Genomic DNA, 26,784 nt, shown 5'->3' with positions numbered 1-26,784 from the left:
TAGATATGGCCCTTGTGGCTACGGGGATCAGGGGGTATGGAGGGAAGGCTGGGGTGGGGTTCTGAGTTGGATGATCAGCCATGAATGGCCTACTCCTGCACCTATTTTCTAAGTTTCTATGAAATCTGACTTTACAGCTGCAGTACAATGCAATATGTAATAAGAGAAAAACTGTAAATTACAGTAAGTGTATATACAAAGTTTGTATACACACACACACGGGGTGATTTGATAAGTTTATGGCCTAAGGTAGAAGGAGATGAGTTATTAACTTCAAACTTTCTGCATAATCACTCAAAGAGTTGACCTGCATGTGCATGTAACGTGAGCTGTATAACTTATCTCCTTCTACCTTAGGCCACAAACTTATCAATCACCCCTGCTGTGGACACTTTCTGGAGGTCCAAGATCCGTATGCTCCACGACTGCTGGACTAAGTGTGTAAATGTAGGAGGGGACTATGTTGAAAAATAAATGTGCCAGGTTTTCTAAAATTGACTCCTACCTTAGGCCACGAACTTATCAATCGCTGTGTGTGTGTGTGTGTGTGTGTGTGTGTGTGTGTGTGTGTGTGTGTGTGTGTGTACTAAATTGTTAAATTAAATAAGTAGTGCAACAATAGAAATTTTAAAAAGTAACAAGGTAGTGTTCAATGTCCATTCAGAAATCGGATGGCAGAGGAGAAGAAGCTGTTCCTGAAACGTTAAGTGTTTGTCTCCAGGCTCCTGTATCTCCTTCCTGATGGTAGCAATGAGAAGAGGGCATGTCCTGGGTGATGGGGTCCTGAATAGTGGATATCACTCCTTGAAGGTGTCTTGGATACTACGGCGGCCAGTGCTCGTGGTGGAGCTGACCAAGTTTACAACTCTCTGCAGCTTATTGCAGTCCTGTGCAGTCGCCCCCCTGTACCAGGTGGTGATGCAGCCAGTTAAAATGCTCTCCATGGTACATCTGTAAAAGTTTGGCTTTTGCATCTTCCATCTAATGGGAAAGAGGAAACAGGAGAACATTGTGCGTTGTAAATAGAGCTGCTGCCTGACCTCTCTGGTGATGCAGGTTCAATTCTGACCCCGGGTGCTAAGTTTCTTGGGGCATCATTGTAGCAAGCAGTTAGGGGAATGCTATGCCAGCACCAGAGACCCTGATCCAATTCCCAGTGCCATCTGCAAGGAGTTTGTACACTCGCTCCGTAACCGTGTGGTTTTCCTCTGGGTTCTCCAGTTTCCTCCCACAAGATGTAGGTTGAAAGGTCAAACCGGTGTAATTGGGCATTGGGCTCTTTGGGCCAGAAGGGCCCATTAGTGTACTGTATCTCCAGAATACTAACATCCACATCTCACTGGTCATAAATCTCTAGTAACCTCAAATAGTGTCACACTGATATCATGAGCACTTTTCCTTCCATATGGGCTAATATTAACCATAATCACTAAGAGGAGACTTCAGATGTTTTCTCCCCACATATTATAAAACTACTCAAAATGTGTTCGAATAGCCATTAAATAGAGTGAGTCCATCTTCTTTGTTTATCCTTAGTAATGTAAAGGGCTTTTGAAAATGCATTTTAAAAAAATATATCATTCGATCATGTCAGACTACTTTGCTTAATGAGGTGTCTGGTTCACTTTGCTTCAGATTGCTTCCTCAAGCAGTGTAATCTGGATTTTGCACTGCTGGACTACGAACAAGCTCAAGAACTCGACCCTGAGGACTGGCGCATACAAATTCGGATTGCAGCAGTAAATAACGAGAAGGGCCTCCTCAGCCACCAGAATAGGTAAGGTGTTCAGGATCCGAGATTGTTCATTGTCATTCTTCAGTACACCAGTCTAGAGGAGAATAAATCATTGTTACTCCGGATCCGATGCAGCACAACAAGCATAAAGAACTCAATAATAAAAAACAAAAAAGGGCATAATTGAAGTTTGCAATTGTGAAGAGACCGTCCAGAAGCTTATTCTGTGGAGGGCTGATGATACTGTAAACCTCTCCCAGTGTGTCCTTGGTGTTAGCACTCGGAGTTGGGGGATGTAGACAGTGGTGATGAACACTGCAGTAAATTCCCTGACCAAACAAAATGGCTGGCGTTCACCTGCATGGTGTTCAGTTGCCGAGGAGTAGCGACTGGCCACTACAGGAGAGTCCGTGCTCCAGCCCTTGTCATCGTGCACGCAGAGTCTGCCTCCTCGCAGTTTCCCTGACCATTGCTGGTTCTGGCACTTGGGTGACATGAAGCTCGTGAGACAAATATGCCGTTTTAACCTTCTTGTAATGTAGGTCTCTCAGTAATGGACCATTTACACCTCGGACTTCAACTACTGCACAGAGTCTTGTCATCTTCAGAAGTTTTCGGATGACTCATAGTTGGATGCATCAGCAAAGGAGATGAGGCTGAGTACAGGACTACGGTAGGAAACTTTGTCACATGGTGTGAGCAGAATTATCTGCAGCTTAATGTGAAAAAGACTAAGGAGCTGGTGGTAGACCTGAGGAGAGCTAAGGTACCGGTGACTCCTGTTTCCATCCAGGGGGTCAGTGTGGACATGGTGGAGGATTACAAATACCCGGGGATACGAATTGACAACAAACTGGTCTGGTCAAAGAACACTAAGGCTGTCTACAAGAAGGGTCAGAGCCGTCTCTATTTCCTGAGGAGACTGAGGTCCTTTAACATCTGCCGGACGATGCTGAGGATGTTCTACGAGTCTGTGGTGGCCAGTGCGATCATGTTTGCTGTTGTGTGCTGGGGCAGCAGGCTGAGGGTAGCAGACACCAACAGAATCAACAAACTCATTCGTCAGGCCAGTGATGTTGTGGGGATGGAACTGGACTCTCTGACGGTGGTGTCTGAAAAGAGGATGCTGTCTAAGTTGCATGCCATCTTGGTCAATGTCTCCCATCCACTACATAATGTACTGGGTGGGCACAGGAGTACATTCAGCCAGAGACTCATTCCACCGGGATGCAACACAGAGCGTCATAGGAAGTCATTCCTGCCTGTGGCCATCAAACTTTACAACTCCTCCCTTGGAGGGTCAGACACCCTGAGCCAATAGGCTGGTCCTGGCTTAATTTACATATTACTATTTAATTATTTATGGTTTTATTACTATTTAATTATTTATGGTGCAACTGTAACGAAAACCAATTTCCCCTGGGATCAATAAAGTATGACTATGACAGCAGTGCCCAGTCACTGTGGCTTGGAGAGACATTTTCGGGTGGGATGATATCTACTATTGGGAAAGAGGCCATGTGGCCCATCAAGCCTATGCCAGCTCTCAGAGCACCCCATCAATCCCATTTCCCCACTAGTTCTCCCAACAGTCCCAAAGACTTTCCCCAGATTTTACCACTCGCCTACACTAGGGGGCAGTGTACTGTTGCCTAACAGCAGAGGAATTCCACGCGCTGACAGTGCAAACCCCACACAGACAGCAACTGAGGTCAGGATTCGTTAGAGCTCTGAGGAAGCAGCTCCATACCAGGCTGCTATTTGTAAATCTGCTTTTTCTTTTTAACAAAATAGTTGAAGAATAGCTGTGATGTGAATGTAAAAGATCCTGCTTTTCTTCTGAAACGTTAGTACAGAATCCTTTACATCCACTTCAGAGAGCACGCCCGGTCTCAGTTTTAACTCTTGTTTTTGGGACGTAGTAGTATAATGCTGTCACAACTCCAGCAAACCAGGTTTGCTTCCATCCCCTGTCGTAAAATTTGTACGTTCACTCCGTAACTGCGCGGGTTTCCTCCTACATTCCAAAGGCGTATGCCTACGGGTTAATTGGTCACATGGGTGCAATCGGGCAGCTTGGGCGCATTAGGCCGGAAGGCCCTGTTACTGTGCTGTATCTCTAAATAAAACAAAATGAGCTTCTCATCCAATAGATGGCACCTCTGACAGTGCCACACTCCCTCAGCACCACACTGGCACATTGAGCTAAGCGAAGGGCCCTGCAGTGGGATTTGAACTCACCCTGAGGTAGAAGTGCTCGCTATGGAACAAGAGCTGACTTTGCAGTAGGAAGAAACAGTTAAAAGACTTCGGAAGAGTTGAGGTCCCACTTCTAGGAATGCGACGAACAGCCTCACAGTGCACTCACAGCAGAAAACCAGAAACAATTAGATCTGCCCACATCACTGAGGAACTACAAACTGTGTTGACTGAAGTCACATGCTGCATGCCGCATGCTTGAACCAGTGCTCCAATCTCCCACTTTCTCACTCTGACAAGTGTTTCATTGTGTACGAGAATGAGAATGGCTGTTCAAGTTCAACAGTTAAATTGATTCGATTTTCCCTTTGTTTATTTCGGGCCAGGAATTACCAGGAAGCCGAGGAGCGATTTACAACTGCTATTGAAGGCAATCCGTGCATGTCCCAGTACTACCTCAACAGGGCAAAAACTCGCCAGATACTGAGGCACGTCACTGGTTCACAGGAAGATGCCGTCACGTCATTATTGTTGGACATAAGAAACAAACAGGTAAGAATTCAGGTCAGATCTATTACAAACAAGAGAAAATCTGCAGATACTGGAAATCCAAACAACGCACACAAAATGCTGGAACTGCCAAGGGGTCTTGGCCCGTAACGCTGACTGTACTTTTTTTCCCATAGATGCTGCCTGGCCTGCTGAGTTCCTCCAGCATTTTGTGTGTGTTGCCCAAATCTATTGCATCCCATTTTTCTAAATCATATCGTTAATTAGCTTGCTAACATTGCCTTGGGTATCTCCTTGTGATTAAGCAGCACCTTTCATGGCTTGAGGATGTACCCAAAGCTTCTGCCAGCCAATGAAGTGAGGAGTGGGATGATTGTAATCCAGAGAGTGCAGCAGCTGATCTGTGGAATGGAAAGCTCCCCCACAAGCCTCAGTATGGTGGTCAGCAGATAATTAGCTTCTTTCGTGATTGAGGTACAAGTATTACCACAGTCTTCCCTGTCTTCGAGTGTCCTCGGCTTCAGATCATCTCAGTGGGGAAGTCAAAGGCCTAATGCCTGCAAGTCCACTGGAGGCAGGAAGCCTGTAGGCTGTCCTGGGGTCAGAGGACTGTGTACAGGGTCTATTTTTCTGTATGTTAAATTTAAAGTGGCTTCTTTGTTATGTTAAACGCTGAGAAAGCTTTGTGGGTTGAGGGGTGATAAGAGGATGTTATGAACCAATTGGGATAGTTGTTATGACTTTGGTGTATCTGGAAGATTTGTATGTGCGGGGTTTTGGGGCAGAAGGTGGGAGAGAGAGAGACAGGGTGAGGCAGCTGCTGTGATGTCCGCTAACGGGGTTGGACCCCGAGGAGGGTGTTCGGCGAGGAGACGGAGATGGACTCGTGTGGAGCTTCTGGTCGATCACTGTTGTTGGTCCCAGGCGGCCGGTCGAGGTGGTCCGAGGGGTCGCAGGGTGAAGAAGAAGGGTCCTTGAGCTCCAACTGTTTTGTGCATGAAGAGATTGAACTTTGATAAGTGTGGCACCTCTTATTTTCCTTTTATATTTTATTCTCTTTTAATTATATAGCTCCAGTAATATCTATAAACTGTATCATTTAATTGCATCTGGTGTATTGTATGTTATTTGGGCGGGGTGGGGTACCTCACACAGCATCCACACAAACTATTACCCAGTTTGGCGGGGCCGAGGGCTGCTTCCCTAGACGACAGCGAGCCGAGACCCTGAGGCTGGCCGGGGGGGGGGGGGCTACACTGTGGGGGCTCGTCCGGGATTGAGTCTGCTGGTATGCTGTGTGGGTGCCCTGTTTAAATCTGTAGTGGCTGGTGATTACTGTATGCCTTGTGGGTGCAGTCTTTGTTCGAGTTCAGGCTGGCATTGACGAGTTGGAGGTGGCACTTGGGGCTGTCCATGCGGTTGGGAAAGAGAGGAAAGAGTGGCCTGATTTGGAGGTAGGGTCTGCGAATAAATATTCTAGCTCTGGCAGGCTCTGCCTGGCGTTTGGGATAGTGTCCACCCCAAGAGGGGCAGAGGCATGCGAGACGTGGGCGGAGCGGATCTCTCAGTTGTTAGATGAGTGGCAGTGATTGGTTGAGGGAGAGCGACAGGGATTGGTTGAAAGTTTAAGTAGGCGGGCTGGTGATGGTGTTCGAGCTGTCAGGGTCTTGAAATCCAGCACTAACATGATCATGGAGAGAATCCTAACTAGTTGCATCACAGCCTGGTATGAAAAGGCTACAGAAAATGGTGGATACAACCCAGGCAAAGCCTTCCTCAACATTAAGTACATTTATATGGAGTGCTGACACAAGAGAGCAGCATCCATCATTGAAGACCCCACTGTCCAGCCCATGCCATCTTCTCAGTGCTGCTATCAGGCAGGAGGTACAGAAGGCTCAGGTCCCACACCACCAGATTAAGGAGGAGTTATTACTCTACAGCCATCAGGCTCCTGAACGAGTGTGGATAATTTCAGTCACCAGTACTCTGAACGAATTTCTATGACCTTAACACTCATTCCCAAGGACTCCTTATAACTCGTTCTCAGTATTGTTTTTATGTGCACAGTTCGCCGTCTTTTGCGCATTGGTTGTTTGTCAGTCTTTGTTTATGGTACAGTTTTTCCATAAAATTCTATTTTATTTCTTTTTTCCTGTAAATGCCTGAAAAAATAAATCTCATAGTATATGGTGACCTCTACGTACTTGATATTAAATTTCCTTTGAACAATGATTACTGCCCATTCACTGTACCCACCAATCCACCTCGTCCCATCTGTGGAAGATGTGGTGGGCTCCACGTTGGCCTCAGAACCCACAGACCTAGAATACACTCAAACACTTCTTGCAATTCATTAATATCTAATTAAATGCCAAAAATGTAAATTGTAAATTATTTACTATGTTTTTAAAAGTTAGTATCTACATGTGTAGGAGTTATGCATGTTTCAATGATGTCGTCTCTTATTCTTCTAAAATCTGAATAGAGGCCAAGCCTATTCAGGCTCTCCTTGGGTAACAGACTTACCATCCCAGGAACTAGACTGGTGAATCCCCTCTGTATTCCCTTTAGATTCTGATTTATTTATCACATGCTCATTGAAAGATAAAATGAAATCCGTAATTTGCGTTAACAACTGACACACTTAAGGATGTGCTGGAGGCAAATGTCACCACACTTTCCAGCGCCAACATAGCATGGCCACAATGTCCACCAGAACAGCACAGAACACAACAAAATGCAAGTTCAAGTTCAAGGTTTAATTGTCTTTCAACCATGAAAACCTATGGATACAGCCAAACGAAACAGCGTTACTCTGGGACCAAGGTGCAAAACATAACACCAACAGTCATACACAACACAATTCACAGGTGGCTCATATAAGATGGCAGCACAAATATCATTAACATACAGTCATACAAAAACTAAAGTCCAAGACCTTGAGTCCATAAATATTGCAGCAGTCTGCAAGACCCAGCAAGCAAAAAACAAATAGAAGAACAAGACAGGCCCCTTTCCTCTTTTGCGCTCTCCCTCCCACCCAGGCATACCTTCAGGATAGGCCTCCAGGCCTTGGCCATCGGGTTTCGACTTCCGCTCACCCTCGGGCTTCGATCTTTGGTATCGACCATCATTCCCCGTCCCCCACTGGACTATGGTAAATATGTATATACACATTTATGTAGGAAGATCAAAATTGTTCCTTTATTTGAATCTAACCCTGTTAAGACCATTGGGAACAGTATTAGGCCATTTGGCCCATCAAGTCTGCTCTGTCATTCCATCATGGCTGATTTATTAAACCTCAACTCCATTCTCTTGCCTTCTACCTGTAACCTTTGACACCTTTACTCATTAAAACCCATCAACCTCTGCTTTAAAAATACTCAATGACTTAGCCTCCACAGTTGTATGTGGCAATAAATTCGACAGATTCACCAGCCTCTGGCTAAATAAATTCCTGTTCATCTTTGTTCTAAAGGGATATCTCCGTATTCTGAGGCTGTGCCCTTTGACCTAGTGAGGCTCTGGCAGTAAGTGGATTAATTCCTCTCTAATATCTTCTCTTTAGATTATCCCTCTTCTGACACACCTGTTCCCTGGAAAATCCGTCGATGAGATTATGGCCAGTAGAATTATGGAATCTGCGAGATTAAAGTTAAATACCAGCTTCCAGGCAGCTGCAGCGTTAATCTCGAAGGTGCTTCAGCAGAGGTGATGTACTGGTTTCAAGATAGTTTCTTGAAAGTGGCATTGCAGATAAATAGGGTTATGAAGAGAGCATTTGGCACATTGGTCTTCATAAATCAGGGCATTGAGTGCAGGAGCTGGGATGTTACTGTTCAAAGGTACAATTTAATGTCAGAGAAATGTATACAATATACATCCTGAAATGCTTTAACTTCGCAACCACCCACAAAAACAGAGGAGCGTTCCCAAAAGAACGAGCGACAGTTAAATGTTAGAACCCCAGAGTGAGGAGACTAGTGCCCATGATGGAGCTGGCTGTGCTTACAACTTTCTGCGGCTTTTTCTTAATCCTGCGCAGTGACTGCAACCCCCCCCCCCCACCCCGATACCAGACTGTGATGGAACCAGTTCGAATGGTAGTTGGGATCATGCAGAAAATTAGGTTGGCAAGGTCGAGATGGGCCCGTTTTAGTGTTTGGCTCTATAACTCTACAAGTACACTGATGTTATTTTAAAGTTCCAGGTATGCACTTGTCTGAGTTCCTTCTGTTCCTGTGGGCTGTCAGTCATTGTTACAGTCTCCCTTTAAGTTCATTCACCCCACGTTCTCAAAGTTAAGAACCTGCTCGTCCTTTCCATTTCTTCACCCTCCCTGCAATCTTCCACATTTTGTAAGCTAAACTGGGCTGGTTTCCAGTGTCACCCTGCACGATAGCCCATGCTGCAGTGTTCTCGTGGAAGAAACTGAAAATCAAACAAAAAATTGATACTGGAAATATGAAATGAAAACAGAAAGTGCTGATCATCAGTCATAGGAGCAGAATTAGGCCGTTCAGACTGACGAGACCGCTCCGCCATTCAAACATGGCTGATTTGTTTTCCTTCTCCACCATTCTCCCCATTACATTTAACACCCTTACTAATCAAGAACCTGTCAACTTCTGCTTTAAACATACCCAATGACATGGCCTCCACAGCCATCTGTGACAATGAATTCCACAGAATCACCATGGAAATTCCTCCTCATTTCTGTCCGTTAGTCTTGCGAAAGTTCACTCTCCAGGGCGCAGGCCTGGGCAAGGTTGTATGGAAGACCAGCAGTTGCCCATGCTGCAAGTCTCCCCTCTCCACAACACCAATGTTGTCCAAGGGAAGGGCATTAGGATCCATACAGCTTGGCACCAGTGTCGTCGCAGAGCAATGTGTGGTTAAGTGCCTTGCTCAAGGACACAACACGCTGCCTGGGCTGGGGCTCGAACTCACGACCTTCAGGTCGCTAGTCCAATGCCTTAACCACTTGGCCACGTGCCCACACAAGAGTGTCCTTGTATTCTGAGGCTGTGCTCTCTGGTCCTAGACTTTCCCACTGTAGGAAACATCCTCTCCAAGTCCATGCTATCCGGGCCTGTCAACATTCGCTTTTATGTAGAAAACATTGCAACTGATTTGTGCACAGCCAGATCCCATTAACACCAATGATCTTTAAGGCCCATTCCAGGGTCTTGAGATTAAAAATCTCTGCAAGTCCTTTGAAGCAGAAGAGTTCAATCAAGGCATCACGTGCTGTTGCAGGTGAATATGGAATCTGGCAGCACTCTATGTGGGATAAGTGCCTTGATTAATGTATTTCTCTCAAACACCACCACTAAAACAGATGATTATCTCAATCTGGGACACTGAATGTCCGTTTCCTCCACACATGCTGCCTGGCTGCCTGACTCATTTTCTCCACAATTTTGTGTGCTACTCCAGATTCTAGCGTCTGCAGTCTCTTGTGATTCCTCTGAAATGCCAGTGTTGGAATTTAGATTTCTCCTACCAATTTAAAAAATAAAATAAATAAAATCCCTCCCCTTTTTGTCTGTTCCCCTTTCTGGCCTCTTGCCTCTTCTCACCGGCCTATCACCTCCCCCGGGTACCTTCCTTTTCGATCCTGAAGAAGGGTTTCAGCTCGAAACGTCGACTGTTTATTTATCTCCGTGGATGCTGCCTGACTTTTTGAGTTTCTCCAGCATTTTGTGTGTGTTGTTTTGGATTGAATAGTCTAGGTTTGCAGAACACTTACAACACAGGAGGCCAGTCAACCATTAATATTGCTGCTGTTACTTTGAGATTTGGGAAGCAACCCAGAGATTTTACTATAAATTCTAAAACAGTGAGGTTACAATTTATGAACACTCTCTGCTGCAGGGAATATCACTTGGGGTATTTGATAGGGAAGTCTGTCAGATAGTTTGGGTTGCAATGCAAATTAGAATCCTTTTAATTTTTTTTGCATGTAATAGGTTGTTAGAGTTCACAGGATACTGATACAAAAATCATATTACTCTATCTATTTAGATTTACAAAATGAAAATGTTGGATGAACTCAGGCGGCATCTGTGGAAAGGAATAAACAATGGTTTGGGCTGAGACCCTTCATAAGTCCTGATGAGGGGTCTCGACCCAAAATATCGTCCATTTTTTCCTCTCTATAGATGCTGCCTGACCTGCCAAGTTCCTCCAGCATTTTGTTCAAAGTAAATTTATTATCGAAGTGTATATATATATGTCACCATATACAACCCTGAGATTCATTTTCTTGCAGGCAATCACAATAAATCCATAGATTAATAACCATAACAGAATCAATGAAAGACTGCAACAACTTGGGCGTTTAACTGGTGTGCAAAAGACAACAAACTGTGCAAATACAAAATAAACAAATACAGTACATACATACATAGATAAGCAATAAATATCAAGAACATGAGATGAAGAATAACTCTGTGTGTGCGTGTTCCTCTGGATTTCCAGCAACTGCAAAATATCTTGTATTTATTTATTTAAATTTGCTCAAGTAGAACTGACTGAAATTCAAACTTCATTTATAATGCACTGTATATCCAAGCTTGATCACTGAAGGTTAATTCATATGGACTGAAACAAAGGTCAAAAGAAAAATTACTATTAACCATAATTAAACTGGAAATGAAGTAAATTAATTTGAACTTCTGTTTACCTTGCAGACATTCTTTTCGAACAGTACCGAAGGCTCAGAGTAATAAAACTCTTGAAGCAGACAAAGAGGGTCAGAAGTCAGCCTCTGGCTTTGTGCCCTGCATAAGTGAAAAAGATCTTTATGACGAAATTATAGCGCGAAGGAATATGGTAAAAATTCCAATTTGGACAATTGCTCTTTGAGAAACAGTCTTGCCAGTGCCAAAAACATTATAATTTTCCAACAAAAGCTTATTAACTGTAAATAGAATAGCCAACGTGTTGTCTCATTTCCAGGCAACAGGCTTCAGGAAATATGTGGAGTGAGGATGTATTGCTGAGGCTTCATAAGGCCATGGTCAGATCACATTTGGAGTATTATGAGCAGTTTTGGGCACCATACCTCTGTTTTAAATATATCCAGTGACTTAGCTTCCACAGCCATCTGTGGCAATAAATTCCACAGATTCACCACTCTCTGATTTAAGACAAACGTCCAGAGGAGGTTTACAGGAATGATCCTGGAAATCAAAAAGTTAATGTATGATAAGTGTTTGATGGCTCTGGGCTTGTACTCATTGGAATTTAGGAGAATGAATGAGAGGGTATCTCATTGAAACCTAGGGAATATCGAAATATCTTGGATAGAACAGACATGGAGAGGATGTTTCCAACAGTGGGAGAGTTTAGGACCAGAGAGCACAACCTCAGAGTACAAGGATGTCCCTTCAGAACATTGATGGGCAATTTTTTTAGCCAGAGGGTGTCGGACCTGTGGAATTCATTGCCATGAACGGCTTTGGAGGCCAAATCTCTGGATATATTTAAAGTGGAGGTTGATAGATATGTAGTTAGTAAAGGAATCAAAGATTATGGAGGAAAGGCAGGAGAATGGGATTAAGAGGGAAAATAAATCAGCCATGATGAGCTTTGGCAGAATGGCCTAATTTTGCTCCTGTGTCTTATGGTCTGAAAACTGGCTGGATGTACAAATGGATTTTTAGATCCTGCATTTCCAAATGGGCAGAAACATTCATGTGCAGGGTCAGCAGCTTGTATCTACTGTTAACATATGCTACTATTTCCTTTAACATAGCTAACTCAAGAAATCAAGAGGTCCCTTCACGAGAGGAAACCCCTACAGGTTAACAGACCAAGGCTTCAGATGGTACGAAAGCCGACGGAAAATGCCTCCCAGACTTCAGAAGATGCATCCCAGGGAAAACCATACAAGTGGAGGAAGTTTGGCTCCCTTTTTGCAGGAGGGACTTGAGCACTTTCTCCTGATTCCAGTCAATTGTTTTGTTTGTTTAGTAGAATGGCAATGTAAAATTTTCCCAATACAAGCTGTAAGTGTGCACACACAGTGTATACAGACTCACACAACTGACTAAACAATACGTACAAAGTACTAAAACTAGTAAGAAAATTCCAACTCATTTACATAATATATTCTACCTCCAGCACTGGCTGGTGTGGAGGGCAAGCTTGCAATTTAACTCTATGGTTGCTGAATTTCAAAACTGTAATCTCAGAAACATTCTCCAACCTATCACACAAGTCCAGTACCCCATGTGAAATGGTACAGAATATTAAATAATAAATCTTCTCTCTGTATTTATGGGGGAATAAGTTTTGAATGATACATTGTATATTGAGTGCGTTGTATTGCTGAAATATTCAACTCACAATATCTGTTACCTGTTACAGGTAAAGGCTGCTACAAGATGTTCATGCTATTCCCCACTGAAGTGGAGGTACTTCCATTGTAAAGATTAACTGTATTTGTCACATGTACTGTACATTGGAACATACAGGGAAATATGTCACTTACATTGGAGATGTCCTGGGGACAGCCTGCAAGTTTCACCATGTTTCCAGCACCAACATAGCATGCTCAGAACTCACTAACTCTAACCGTACACCTTTGGAATGTGGGAGGAAACCGGAGCATCCGGAGGGAATCCACAGAGTCATGGGGAGAACGTACACACTCCTTACAGACAGAGGCGGAAATTGAATCCTGATCTTACAACTGGTACGCTGTGAAGCATTGTGTCAACTGCTATGGTACCATGCCACCAATTGTCAATAAAACTTGGTCTTTACACTTACAGCTTGACTTCATGCACATAAATACTGTGTCACTGTACTCTGCTAACTGCATATTTCCCTGAAGAAATTATTATGAGAATTTACTGTTATAGGTTCTGTTTCTTCCACTCTAACTTCCTGCCTAATTATGCCAGCCATTAAACTGGAGTATTATGTTTATATAGCTGGTATAAATTGCAGGGATTTTCCTTTTGAGAAGAATGGTTCACATTCCCATTCAGATATGTCCATACATGGCCTCCACTACTGCCATGATGAGGCTAAACTCAGGTTGGAGGAGCAACACTTCATGTACTGTCTAGGTAGTCTCCAGCCCTTTGGTATGAACATTGAATTCTGCAACTTCTGGTAATTCCCTCCCCCTCCCTCTATCCCTATGTCACTCTGCCCCCTCCCCCAGCTGCTTATCACCTCCCTCATGGTTCCGCCTCCTTCTACTACCCATTGTGCTTTCCCCTATTCCTTCTTCACCTTTCCTGCCTATCACCTCCCTGCCTCCCCTCCCCCACCCCTTTATCTTTCCCCTTTCTGGTTTTTCACCTGGAACCTACCAGCCTTCTCCTTCCCACCCTCCCCCCACCCTCTTTATAGGGCCTCTGCCCCTTCCCTCTTCAGTCCTGACGAAGGGTTCCAGCCCGAAACGTTGACTGATGGTTTCCACGGATGCTGCCCGACCTGCTGAGTTCCTCCAGCGTGTTGTGAGTGTTGCTTTGATCCCAGCATCTGCAGAGTATTTTGTGTTTGTGGTCCAAAAGTAGGCTGGTTAGCTGCAAAAGAGGAAATAGGAAGCAGATCTTCTCTCAAAATCACAAAGATCCACAAGTCCTTATTACGGATGATTGTAAAACGCAAAGTTGAAGGCTCTATAGATGTTGGTATATTCCTACTCCAGGATCAGGATTCAAGTTTCAAGTTTATTTTTCCTGTGTACATTGAAACATGCAGTGAAATGCGTCATTTGTGTTCACAATCAGCACACCCAAGGGTGGGTGGGGGGAGGTGGCAGCCTGCAAATGTCGCCACTCATTCTGGCGCCATGCTCACCGTGCTCGGCAGAACAACCCCGAACACAGGCAGCAAAGCAACAACACAAAACAAGCCCCAATGCCCTCTCACACGCACAGTCCTCTAACCCCAAGACAGACCATCTTCTGCCCAAAACAAATCTACCCTTACAATTTCACACATCTCTATTACAGTAGTTACACAAGCATTTAACTGCCCTGTTCAGTGTATCCCAACTATTCAATGCTGTACATAATAACCACGATTCTGCTGATAGAACCTCACTGTGCACAAATTTCAGTCCCATTTCCTTCAACAATCACAATCCACAATCTTGACAGAAGATCTGCTTCCTATTTTTTGTACTCTATTTGCTCTGCTTTGGGACTTCCTGTTTGTTCTGGAATGCTTTGGAACTTCCTGAGAAAGATGCACAAAATGCTTTGTGGACAGAGCAGTCCTCTCTTTTCTTCCTTCCAAGTTGTAGGAACCATGGAGCATATTATCAACGTTTAGCAACACACACTAATATCAGCAGGTCAACCTTTTCAGCTACTGACATGAAATAAAATACTGCAGCTGCCAGAAGTCTGAAACAAAAGCAAAGAATGCCAGAACTATTGGCAGGTCAAGCAGCATCTATGGAGAGAAAATCACTTAACATTTCACATCAACAAGCCTTCTAAAGAACTAGAAAAGAGAGAGTGTTTTCAAGACACATCTTGGTCAGTGGGTACAAACTCTCGCACAGGTTTCTTAAAAAATAAAAACAAGCTGCCATTTGAATAATTTTATAAAGAAGTATTGCACGCTGACAGTTTAGAACCTATAAATGTTGGATATGGCCCACTCCATGATGGGTAAAGCACTCCCTGCCATTGAGCACATGACGTTTTGTCACAGATAAGCAGCATCCATCATTAGGACATGCTCTCTGCTTGCTGCTGTCATCAGGAAGAAGGTACAGGAGCCTTGGGACTCACGCCACCAGGTTCAGGAATAGTTATTACCCCTCATCCATCAGGGTCTTGAACCAGAGGTGACAACTTCACTCACCCCATCACTAAAATCTTCCCACAACATATGAACTCACTTTCAAAGACTTCATGTTCTTGAATTTTATTGTTTATTTATTATTATTTCCTTTTTTGTCTTCTTACTTGTACAGTTTGTCTTTTGCACTCTGGATGTCTGCCCTATTGGGTGCAGTCTTTCACTGATTCTACCATGGTTATTGGATTTTTTGAATACGCCCACAAGAAAGTGAATCACGGGGTTGTATATGGTGACATATATGTACTTCGATAATAAATTTACTTTGAGCTTTGAACTAAACATGTTAGTACAAGGTCAGAAGATGATTAACTTCTACTGACTTCTCCTTTTGGCATAGATCCATTTAAACAAGAGGTGGAGAGGGTGTGGACAATGAAGGGATTGTGGAGTGGAGTCCAGTATTGTCCAGTAAGCAGTCAGTGCCAGCAATTAGTGAGAGTAAAGAATATTGGAACTGTGAGATGCAATAATGTTTTTTTTTCTCTCCTTTCCAGAAATCAGTTGTTTCAGACCTCCAGCAAATACATTCTGCATCTTTGGTTCTCTCTCTAACTTTGGGCACCAGAAATAATATTACCCACTCCATCTTGGTTTCCGTTACCCTTCCTCTTCCGTTCTACATCTAAAACATGCTTGTTTTCTCTTTTTTCCAGTTCTCACGAAGGGTTCTTGATATGGAACATTAATTCTGTTCCTCTCTGCCTGACCTGCTGTGATCATGTCTTCCCCCGTTCATGTCCCAGACTACACAGGGAATCAGAACTAAGGGCTCAAGTACTCCAGTCCAAGCTCTTGCTCCAGTTGTGACACAAGATTAGAGTTATAAAGGTATAGTGTGGAAACAGGCCCTTATTTATCACATTAGAATCAGAATCAGGTTTAGTATCACCTGCATATTTCATGAAATTTGTTAACTTTATGGCAGCAGTAGAATACAATACATAACAATGAAAAAACGGAATTACAGCACATATTAAATACTTAAGTTAGTGCAAAAAATAGAAATAAAACAGTAGTGAAGTAGTGCTCATGGGTTCAATGTCCATTCAGAAATCTGATGGCAGACGGGAAGAAGCTGTTCCTGAATTGTTGAGTGTGTGCCTTCAGATTCCTGTACCTAATGAGAAGAGGGCATGTCCTGGGTGATGGGGGTCCCTAATGATGGATGCTGCCTTTTTCAGGTATCATCTCTTGACGATATCCTGGATACGACGGAGGCTACTTCTCATGATATAATGGTGGTGATGGTGGCGGAGGGGGAGGAAGAGGAGGATTTCATCGAGCTAAGTTTACAACTCTTTGCAGCTTACTTCGATCCTATGCCAGATTCGCGGGCACCCCCCGTACCAGACGGTGATGAAGTCAGTTAGAATGCTCTCCACGGTACGTCTGTAGAAATTAACATCAAAACATACAGTGAAATGTGTTCATTTGAGTTAACAGCCATCCGTCACAACTCAAGGATATGTTGGGAGCAGCCCACACAATCATGCACCGACATAATGCTCAACACGGAACGGAACAGGACACAGCAAAGCAAGCCCTTCTGCTCCCTCACAGACAGTTAGCCCTTCAACTCCAGACCGGGCTTCAGCAATCAAACTTCAACTTCCGAATTTCCGACTTACCTTCAGGTTCCAACCTTCGGATCAACCTATGGCCTAGCCGCTGACGGACCTGGAGCTCCAGGCTCAAATTCCAGGTGTGTTGACTGACCAGCCCTTGTGACTCCCTTGGTCCACCTTGTCCATAATGACCAAGAAATCTATCCAAGTTAGTCCCATGTGCCTGGATTTGGCCTATATCCCTCTAAATCTTTTCTATCCATCCATCTCTCTAAATGCCTTTTAAACATTGAAAGTGTACCCAGCTGGAGAGCATGTGAGTGAAAAAGTGGCCTCCCAAGTCAACGTCATCATTATGCCGTGTCATATAACCTGGGGAAACAATCATTATTCTTGGCAAATTTTTCTACAGATTTATTGATTTCTCCTGGTAAACAAAATTCGCCCCCCCCCCCGCTATTCCACTCAGACCTTCTACCTGTTCCCCCTGGGTCCCCTCCTCCTTCCCTTTCTCCTATGGTCCACTCTCCTCTCCTATCAGATTCCTTCTTCTCCAGCCACCTAGTTTCACCTATCACCATCCAGGTAGCCTCCCTCCCCTCCTCTCCTTCACCTTTTTATTCTGGCGTCTTCCCCCTTTCTTCTCAGTCCTGAAACGTCGACTATCTATTCACGTCCATAGATGCTGCCTGACCTGCTAAGTTCGCGCGTGCGCGCTTGTGTGTGTGTGTGTGTGTCTGTCTCTATCACCTTTTTCTGAGCAGTGTCTTTACAAGACGGCTGATCCCAGCCATTATGCACCAGCGGCTCATTTGACCATCCATCACCTGCTCGCGTGGCTAAGCAGGTGCTACACCTTGCCCAAGGGTGACCTGCCGGTTATCAGAGTGATACACCTCCTTTGGTAGAGACACATCTCCACCCCTCAAATACCTTTAAAATTTAAGGTGAGAGAGAAAGTTTTAAGTCCTCTTGTTTTAGACTCTCCTACGTTGGGAAAAAGACAGTGGCCATCCACTTTACTCTGCCCTTCATGATTTTATAAACACCTATGAGATCATACTTCAACTCGCATAGTTAGAAACTCAACAAATTCTTGCACGGATTTCTCAAACAATAAAACAAACTGGCATTTAAATTATTTTATAAAAAGAGTATTGCACAATGACTATTTAAAAATTACTTATAAATGTAAGCATGCCATTACAAGGGCAGAAGATGATTGACTTTTACTGATTCCTCCTATTGGCATAAACTCACTCAAAATATAAAGGATCTGAAAAATGAAAGTATTAAACAGAACCATTTCAGAATGTACAAACATATAACATATTAGAGTATACACATTCAGATTTAGTTTTTTTTTAAACCATTTAGTATCACAGAAATTGTCATTTTACTGAAAAAAAGCAGCTATTCAGATTTACATTAGAGTAAGGTGAACACCAGCTCCACCATAGATGGTCCAAAGCCCAGCTGTGAAAGGAGGATTGTTAGTCACCCCATCCCACTGAAAAAAACCAATGCTATAGAAGCTCCAAAGACTGGGAGAGGAACGATCTTTAAAAGTGGGCTACACCTGGGGACAACTTGAAAGACTGTCCCAGGACAAAGGACTCTGACCAGCTGCTGTCAGCGGCCCATGCCCCTGTAGGGGAGATAGGCTTAATAAAAATGTGAGCTCCAATTATGAATAATTACTTTGAGAGTATTATACACTGGGCACCAAGTATTTCATAACTGTTTAAAAGGAAGATTAACCTGACTGGTCTAAGTTGGTCACACCTGCCACATGTGGCAAGAGAAAACACATCCAGCTTATGAAGAAGCCACAAAAGAAGTGGAAAGGGAACCCTATTCAGCCACAATACAGAGGTGTTCACTATCATATGCCACTTCCCAAGGTAAGGGCGCACACACAAATACACTGAAGATCATTATATCAACAAAACTGCAACCTTAAAATAAGTACCTTGAACTGCCTCTGTTGATGTGCCAATACTGGGTGGCAAATATTTCCACTACATTTTGGAATATAAAGTACACCTGATTGGAAACGGATAGCTAGGAATGTGTGTGTTATGATCGACTTCTGTCAAAGCATCACAATGTGTTACGGAGCGGGCAGGGACAAACATGTAACTGGAGCTTCTCATCTTCACGAGCTTAGTGGACGAGAAAGCAACTCATGGCAAATTGTTACACAATCTCTTGGAAAGGTAGTAGCTCTTGTGGGATTTGCTCACGCAAGCCTGCTCGATCTTCAGACAGGCCTCCCAAAACTACACTCTTCAATTGTCTCCTCATTCAGTCTCCCCCACCTCCTCCCCCGCCGTTATTCCTGTCCAGCTTTCAATCCCCTTCTGTGAAGCCTCTCCATCGTATCCCACTCCCAAAGTAAGGAATACTGACTGTCCTCTTCACTTGCCATGTGAAAAATATAACTTCAAAACATTTCCCAGGTTTCACCTCAGTGGTACCAGTGGTTAGAAGCTACTGGAGCAATTAAATATCTGACAACCCATTGGCCGACGTCAGATTTCATCTATCTACAGGATAGAAATCCTTCATATTCAATGTACACATTCACTTTTGACATGAGCACAGATGACTGATTATTAAATGTACCACATAAAAATAATAACACTTGCCCAAAATTATTTCAATACTTGGATATTAAATAGTCTCCATGCAGGCTGTGGGTATATCTACACTCAATAATCTGGCTGCTAAGTTCCCAATTTTAGCAACATCAAATCAAGCCACATACCTCTCAATCTTACTATCTGCCCTCCAGGAAAAAATACTTATGGGGACTTGAGAAATGGAGACTCGGGCCAATGCTCCAGGAACCCAAGTAGGTGGGTCTGTTCCTACCCTAGGATGTCCATAATCTTGTGGCAATGGTCAGAGATCAAAGGTCTCTGTCCTCAAGATTTGGGCAGGACTCTGTGGATAGTGACTCTGTGTCCAACCATCTGCCAACTCGCCGATATACACCCATGACTTTTCGTGCCATCTTACTGACCCCCATACAGTCTCACTGTTAACATCCCTCCACTTTCTCTGCGGGAACGGTAACCTGGGCAGGATTATATGTAAAACTAGCCTGCTGCTTGTACAGATGTTTGGCCTGATGTTTGCTTCCAGCTTCGCTAGCTACCTCCTGGAGCAACAAGAGGTATCTCTGAAACTGGACTTAAAGCCAAGAGTATATCAAGTTACTTATACCAGATAGTGAATAGATTCTTCTCCCCTATACAATCTCACTGACATACAAGGAAGACTCTTATGCAAATATTTAAACTAATTTCCTTTGGAAGCCCAGTTTGTTTCAGATTTATAGCAACTGTTTATCTGGATGCCTGCTCAGGATCTCTTCCTAAAGAGCAATGCTACATTATGTAATGCAGGCAATTACGAATCTACACAAGCTGGCAGTCATATCCGCCTGCCTGATTGGACTAACCACTTCCAACTGAGGCAAGACTGATCATTAAGGAATTCAGGAACAGCTACACTGTTCCCTTCAGAGAAGGGAATCTTGCCTGTGTGTATCTGACCAGCCCCCATGAGGACCACACTGTGTGTGCTGGGGTCTGTGTACATTCTGCTTTCAACATCTGCAGAATCAAGTGTTTTTGAAATGTACCTCACTAGCTGGCAGCCTGTCAGAACATTCTGGAGACAGGGGTGAATCCACCTTGCATCATCCCATTCCTGAAAACCTGATTCAGGGTACAAACCAGGATTCTGATATTGCATACAGATTACACCCCAGATTCCTAATGAACACAGGATATTCCATTTCTTTTTCCTGAATCAGTTAAACAATTTGATATATCAAATAATTTAAAAAATAAAGTAAACTTTCTAATTTTGAAAGTCAGGAATAAAGTCCTTAAAACAGGACATTAATTCAAAAGTTAAATGTAAATCACCAAATTATTTAGACTGACAAAGGACATGGTCTTCCCTTTCTATCGGCCAGGAAACAAAGGGGTCTCTGAAATATTGCCATGGATGTTTTGACAACATTCCTTATAAGCTGAAGTCCAGCTTGGTAGATACAGTCTTGCAGCCAGTTTGAGAAAACAGTTTCTCGTCCTCTGGGAAGAAGTTCATGGAGTTCACCACTTCTGCGATGATCTCTTTTCTAGGCTCAATCCCCCTGGAAAGCATCTCGCTCTTCACGCACTCCTTCACATGTTTCTGCTTCAGGGGCAGAAATGGCACAAAATAATCGACTAGCTCTTCGTTTATGATGTCGGAATTCCAGAACCCACCTGGAAATAAACACAGATACACATTAAGCTAACAACTCAAGACCAAAGAAAAACAAAAATCCACTCCACCGCTTGCAATGTCCAGGAGTAAATCAGCCGTGTTTTAAGTGTAAAATAGTAGAAAAGGCTGCAGGTTAAATATCAAAACCAAAGGCTTTTTAGCTGAATTCACATAGCATTTGAAGCATAACCATTGATCTGACAGTGCACCAGTCCATCATGCCACTGACGTTTAGGGCAGCAAAGAAGGTCCTCTATTTCTGTCTGTATAGGATTCTTCATTGCTGTTTCTGTAACAATTGATTTTTGACCAGTTAAGGGTGTTACCTCTGAGCTCAAACCCCCCTCCCCCCCGAACCTGGAGGACCAGTGGACCACTCTGAGTCTGGCTTCTACCCTTTGACCTGTTTGACATGGATGTCCCGACCAAAAGCCAAAGCACAAGGCCCTGACTCCAGCCAACATAGCTCCCCAACTCATTGATGCCTACAAGCCTCCAAACCCAACGACAAGGTTGTGGTCCTCTTGGAGGATCAGACAATGCAATTTTCAGTAAATATCATCCAAGAACTTATGGCAATAAATGAAATCTGAGAATTTATGAAGGGCTATAAATTGGGATGTGAATATTGAAGGTTCATGATATTTAGGAAAGTAGGAAAAAGTGGAGGAATGATGGTCTTTGTGACTGGTTAGATCTAGGCCCATTGCCCTCTCCCATCAGATTCCTTCTTCTTCAGCCCTTTATCCCATTCACCTATGACCTCCCAGCTTCTTACTTCATTCCGCTCCCCCACACCCACCTACCCCCTCACATGCTCTCTCCCATCATCTACCAGCTTGTACCTGTCCCCCACTTCCTATTTTGGATTATACCGTGGCGAAACCGGAGGTGACATCATCACATGCCGCGATATACCATACACAATGAATTTACCTTTGTTATACTGTAACATAATTATCAACCTTAACTTTAACTAGAAAATAGTTACAAACAAATCATTTAAAGTGTAGACCCAACAAAGTCAAATAAATGCCTTAAGGGCAACACACTCTGCTTCTAATTCCTACATCAACTCATTTGGTCTCACCTGGAGACGTTTCCTTTATTTCCACCTGACTTCTATCCTATGGACAAGCTGCCTATTCCAGGCATCAGTCATTCTGACATAAATTGGGCAGGCTAAGCTTAAATCTGCTGGAATTTAGAAGAGGGATCGGACGGGGAGTGACAGGTTGCTGCCGATTCTCAAAAATAAAAGCGGCACTATAGACAGAAAGTAACATTGAAACGTCAGCTGCTTGTCTCCCCTCACTGTGGGGGAAGTGATACCTCAAGGGAGGGAGACTGAGGGATGTCGAACTGCAGGGATGAACAGTAGTTTTTGATGGACTGTAGGTCAGCGTCTCTCTGTGGGCTTTGCTGTTGTTTGCACAGTGGGAGTGCTGATGCTGTCTGCTAGATGAGTCGGGGGGGGAGTTTAATGCTGTTTGCTGCTGCTTGTATGTGGGAGCAGGAGGAGGCTTTGGGGCTCTTATGTTTTTCTGTCGTTCATTCTTTGGGGGTTTTTCTTGTTTCGAGGACGTCTGCAAAGAGTAAGAATTTCAGGTTGTATATTGTATATATTCTGATATTAAATGAAACCATTGTATCCTGAGAGGCCTTCAGGGGCCCGATATAGAGGAAATGTTTTCTCTTGTGGGAGGAAAAATGGTCACTGTTTGACAATATATTATCACCTATTTAAGACAGAGATGAGGCCACATTTCTTTCCTCAATGTATCACTTTTTCTTGGAACTATCTTCCTCAAAAAAAGTTCATGGAAAATAGGGAAGAATAAGGAGGTGTTATATGGTCAGCACAGACAGCAGACTGAATGCCTGTCTCTGGGTGATTCCACTCTTTCTCAGGGTTAATACTGGTGCCTGAGGAGGTCAAATGCCCTTTTACATAAAGACTTACTGTTTTTGTTATTGAAAACAGCACTGGAGATGTTGGACTCTAGATCTTCCAGCTGAATTTCTTCTCGGTCTTTGCCATTCTTCCAAAATTCCAGCACCATCTGATTGATCTGCTCGCCTCCTGCATTGCTGATTACAAGACACAATCACACACAGTGAGCTGAGTGCACACTCTCAATAGCTGTTTATGGCAGAGGCCACAAACACCCAGTCATAAACATAAACCAGGCTGACAAGAGATTGGGGGGCAAAGACCAGATACGTGGCCCAAGGTCACATTGAAAGATTTACAAAGAGTTACAGGGAGAGGTTGACCAGGCTAGCCTTATTCCTTGGAACACAGGAGAAAGAGATGATTTTGTTGTACATTTACTATTTCAGTTATATTGAAGTAATCTTGCATAGATATTGTTTAAGTATTCTTGTTCATTTAAATAATTAAGGGTTATATGTAAAAATGTTAATTGCATACATCATCACACTACGACATGATACGTGTGCACCTCGCTTAAACTCGAAGATAGATTCACATTATTGGACTTCCTTATCTTCCTTTGAATTAATTTAATGTTTTGAAGTTACAAAACATAACAATCTTATTTATTTATTGAGATACAGCATGAAAATAGGCCCTTGCAGCTTTTCGAGCCACACCACCAAGCAAACCCTGATTTAGTCTTGCCTAATCACACGACATTCACAATGACCAATTAACCTATCAAACAGTTTGTCTTTGGACTGTGGGAGGAAACTGGATCACCTGCACACAAACTTATAGAAGTGTTTAAAATTTATGAGAAACATAGATAAGGTGGATGGTAACAGGATTCCAAAAGGATTCCAAAACTAGTGGCCATAGATTTAAGTGACGGGGGCAGGGAGGGAAGGAACGTCGATTCAGACCATGGGAGGCCTGCATCGGGCATTTTCATGCCTTACAAGGCGCAGGTTGGAAGTCTGTGTGGGGTGCCACTCCTCGCACAGACTAGAGCAATGTATGATTAAGTGCCTTGCTCAAGGACACAAACACGCTGCCACAGCTGAGGCTCGAACTAGCAACCTTGAGGTAACTAGACGAACGCCTTAACCACTTGGCCACGTGCCCAACACAAAATACCAGAAGTGAGAGGGGGAAGATTTAAAGGGGACATTAAGTTCAAAGTTCAAAATAAATTTATTATCTAAGTACATATATGTCGCCAAATATTTCATGAAATTCATTTTTGCAGGCATTCACAGTAGAACAGAGAAGTACAATGGAAATGAAGAACTACACACAAAGCCTGACAAATTGTGCAAAATACAAAATGAAACAAAGATAGATAGACAATACAGAGAACATGAGTTGTAGAGCCCTTGAAGCTCAATCAGAGTTGTGTTCAGCGATCGGTTCAGTGTTGTGGTGAGTGAAGATGAAGAACAATGTTTTCATGCAGAGGACAGTCATCAAGATCTTATTGAACTGGTTGGTTCTGAGATATTTCATTAGTGAAAAGTTAATGAGCCCAAAGACACAGAGTAGAGCTTACAGGCTGCTGAAGTACCCTGTACTGAGCTCAGAAGGGATTCTGAGCAGTCTCTAATCCTCTGCAACCAGGTTCGTGTTTCTAGTTGTTGGATTAGGGTGCAGAATTATTATTTTTCTAGTAATTTTCCTTGTAGTTTAGCTTTCTTCCACTTGTATTTTTACATATAATCCCCTTTGTCATTGTTCAGTAAATCTAGTAATTGTAGTATAGCTGATCCTGTATTTTTTGTTTAGAAGCTTCTCAGTTTTTCTGGAGCAGATGTGATGCCACTTGATTCTGGTATTTTATAGGTTAATTGTTATCACTGAAATGTTGTTTATGTCTAGACTGAGTATCAGACAGCACGACTTTGAGTTAGTCTTTTAATTGTTTGCTATTGTAACACTTAATAGAACAACTGGAACCATCAAGTTTTATACCTCATTGTTGTCTTCCAAAGAACCTCTGATCAATATCACCAGATCCAACGTAGTGTAACATTTAAAACACATTTTATATGTGATCTGGCCGTTTCCAAATGCAGTTTTCCGAGTTTGTGAAGACTACATTTTGAATCACCACAGGAATAAGTCAACAATCAGTAGCTTATAATATTTACTGTGGTAAAACTGAAAAGATGGTCGAGAATGTTGCCAGGACTACAGGGCCTGAGTTATAAAGAGAGGTTCATCATGCTGGTCTTGTTCAATGGGACACAGGAGGATGAGGGGTGATCTTATAGGAATCTTTAAAATTATGAGAGCATAGGTAAGGTAGATGGTAACAGTCTTTTCTCCAGGGGTATCAGAGTTCAAAATTAGGGGACATATTTTTAGGGTGAAAGGAGAAAGATTTAAATGGGACATGAAGGGTGGCTTTTTTCACGCAGAGGGTGGTGATGGTATGGAGTCAGCTGCAAGAAGTGGTTGAGCATAGTATGATAATTTAAGAAGCTCTCGGGGAAGTAGATGTAGGGGTGAACTTAGAGAGAAATGGGCCAAATGCAGGAAATTGGGACTATGGGTTGGGTACCAAGGTCGGCCACACACCCATTGGGGCAAGGGGCCTGTATGTCTGCTGTACTTGTCTCCGAACATAGAACAGCTCAGTACAGGCCCTTCAGCCCACAATGCTGTGCCAACCTTTAAACCTACTCTAAAATCAATCTAACCCTTCCCTCTTGTATGGCCCTCCATTTTACTACTATCCATAAGCCTAAGAGTTTCTTAAATCTCCTAATGCATCTGCCTCTACCACCACCCCAGCAGCGCGTTCCACACAGCCAGCACTCTCTGCATAAAGAACTTGCCTCCCTACACATCCCCACACACCTACTTCCCTCAAATCACCATGAAATTATGCCCCTTTGTATTGCCCATTTCCACCCTGGGGAAAATAAATCTTTGGCTATCCACACAATCTATGCCTTTTATCACCTTGTACACCTCTAATAAGTGACCTCTCATCATCCTTCGCTCTAAAGAGAAGAGCCCCAGCTTGCTCAACCTGTCTCCATAAGACACGCCTCGAGTCCATGCTGCGTCCTGGTAAAATCCATTAGCAGGATTAACGTGCAATGCAGCATCAGCTGTTATAAAATCAAATCTCAAGGTTGTATATGGTGACATACATGTACTTTGATAATACATACACTCTGCAAAGAACTGCTAAATACCATTAAAAAAGTAACACTAGTGAAGGTGTATAAATCACACCAGAGGGCACAGCCTCAGAATAGAGGGACATCCCTTTAGAACAGAGATGAGGGGGAATTTCTTTAGCCAGTGGGTGGTGAATCTGTGGAATTCATTGCCACAGACGGCTGTGAAGGCCGAGTCACTGGGTATATTTAAATCATAGGGTTGATAGGTTCTTGATTAGTAAAGGCATCAAAGGTTACGGGAAGAAGGCAGGAGAAAGGGGTTGAGAGGGATAATAAATCAGCCATGACTGAATGGTGGAGCAGACTCAATGGGCTGAATGGCCTAATTCTGCTCCTACGTCTTATGGTCTTATAAAATATTTACCGTAATTATTCCGGAAAAAGCAAACAATAGGAAAGGCTGGTGCTCTTTCCTTAGGATTGAGGTGGTTAAGGACTGACTGGATTAATCCCTTGAAGGTTAAATATTTTCCTCTGTGCTTTAGAATATTGTTAATATTAGGTTAT

At 43.2% G+C, this 26,784-nt stretch overlaps 2 protein-coding genes across 2 annotated transcripts in view; one reads left to right on the top strand and one right to left on the bottom strand.

The window, feature by feature from the left end:
* LOC134360079 (tetratricopeptide repeat protein 16-like) overlaps window positions 1-12,492 on the top strand; it is a 37,362-nt gene extending 24,870 nt beyond the window's left edge. The window contains exons 9-13 of the mRNA XM_063074160.1: window positions 1,636-1,777; window positions 4,321-4,486; window positions 8,019-8,161; window positions 11,146-11,287; window positions 12,213-12,492. Of these exons, the coding sequence (XP_062930230.1) occupies window positions 1,636-1,777; window positions 4,321-4,486; window positions 8,019-8,161; window positions 11,146-11,287; window positions 12,213-12,389 (770 nt within the window). The 3' untranslated portion in view covers window positions 12,390-12,492. The remainder of the gene's footprint in view (window positions 1-1,635; window positions 1,778-4,320; window positions 4,487-8,018; window positions 8,162-11,145; window positions 11,288-12,212) is intronic.
* A 5,337-nt stretch (window positions 12,493-17,829) lies between these two features.
* LOC134360078 (torsin-1A-like) overlaps window positions 17,830-26,784 on the bottom strand; it is a 29,839-nt gene continuing 20,884 nt past the window's right edge. The window contains exons 5-6 of the mRNA XM_063074159.1: window positions 23,108-23,235; window positions 17,830-21,143 (exon numbers count right to left, since the gene is read on the bottom strand). Coding sequence (XP_062930229.1) covers window positions 20,899-21,143; window positions 23,108-23,235 — 373 coding nt within the window. The 3' untranslated portion in view covers window positions 17,830-20,898. The remainder of the gene's footprint in view (window positions 21,144-23,107; window positions 23,236-26,784) is intronic.

Source organism: Mobula hypostoma, chromosome 21 (assembly GCF_963921235.1).
Source record: "Mobula hypostoma chromosome 21, sMobHyp1.1, whole genome shotgun sequence".
In the NCBI taxonomy this organism is placed as follows: Eukaryota; Metazoa; Chordata; class Chondrichthyes; order Myliobatiformes; family Myliobatidae; genus Mobula; species Mobula hypostoma.
This window is presented reverse-complemented; position numbering and strand designations above follow the sequence as displayed.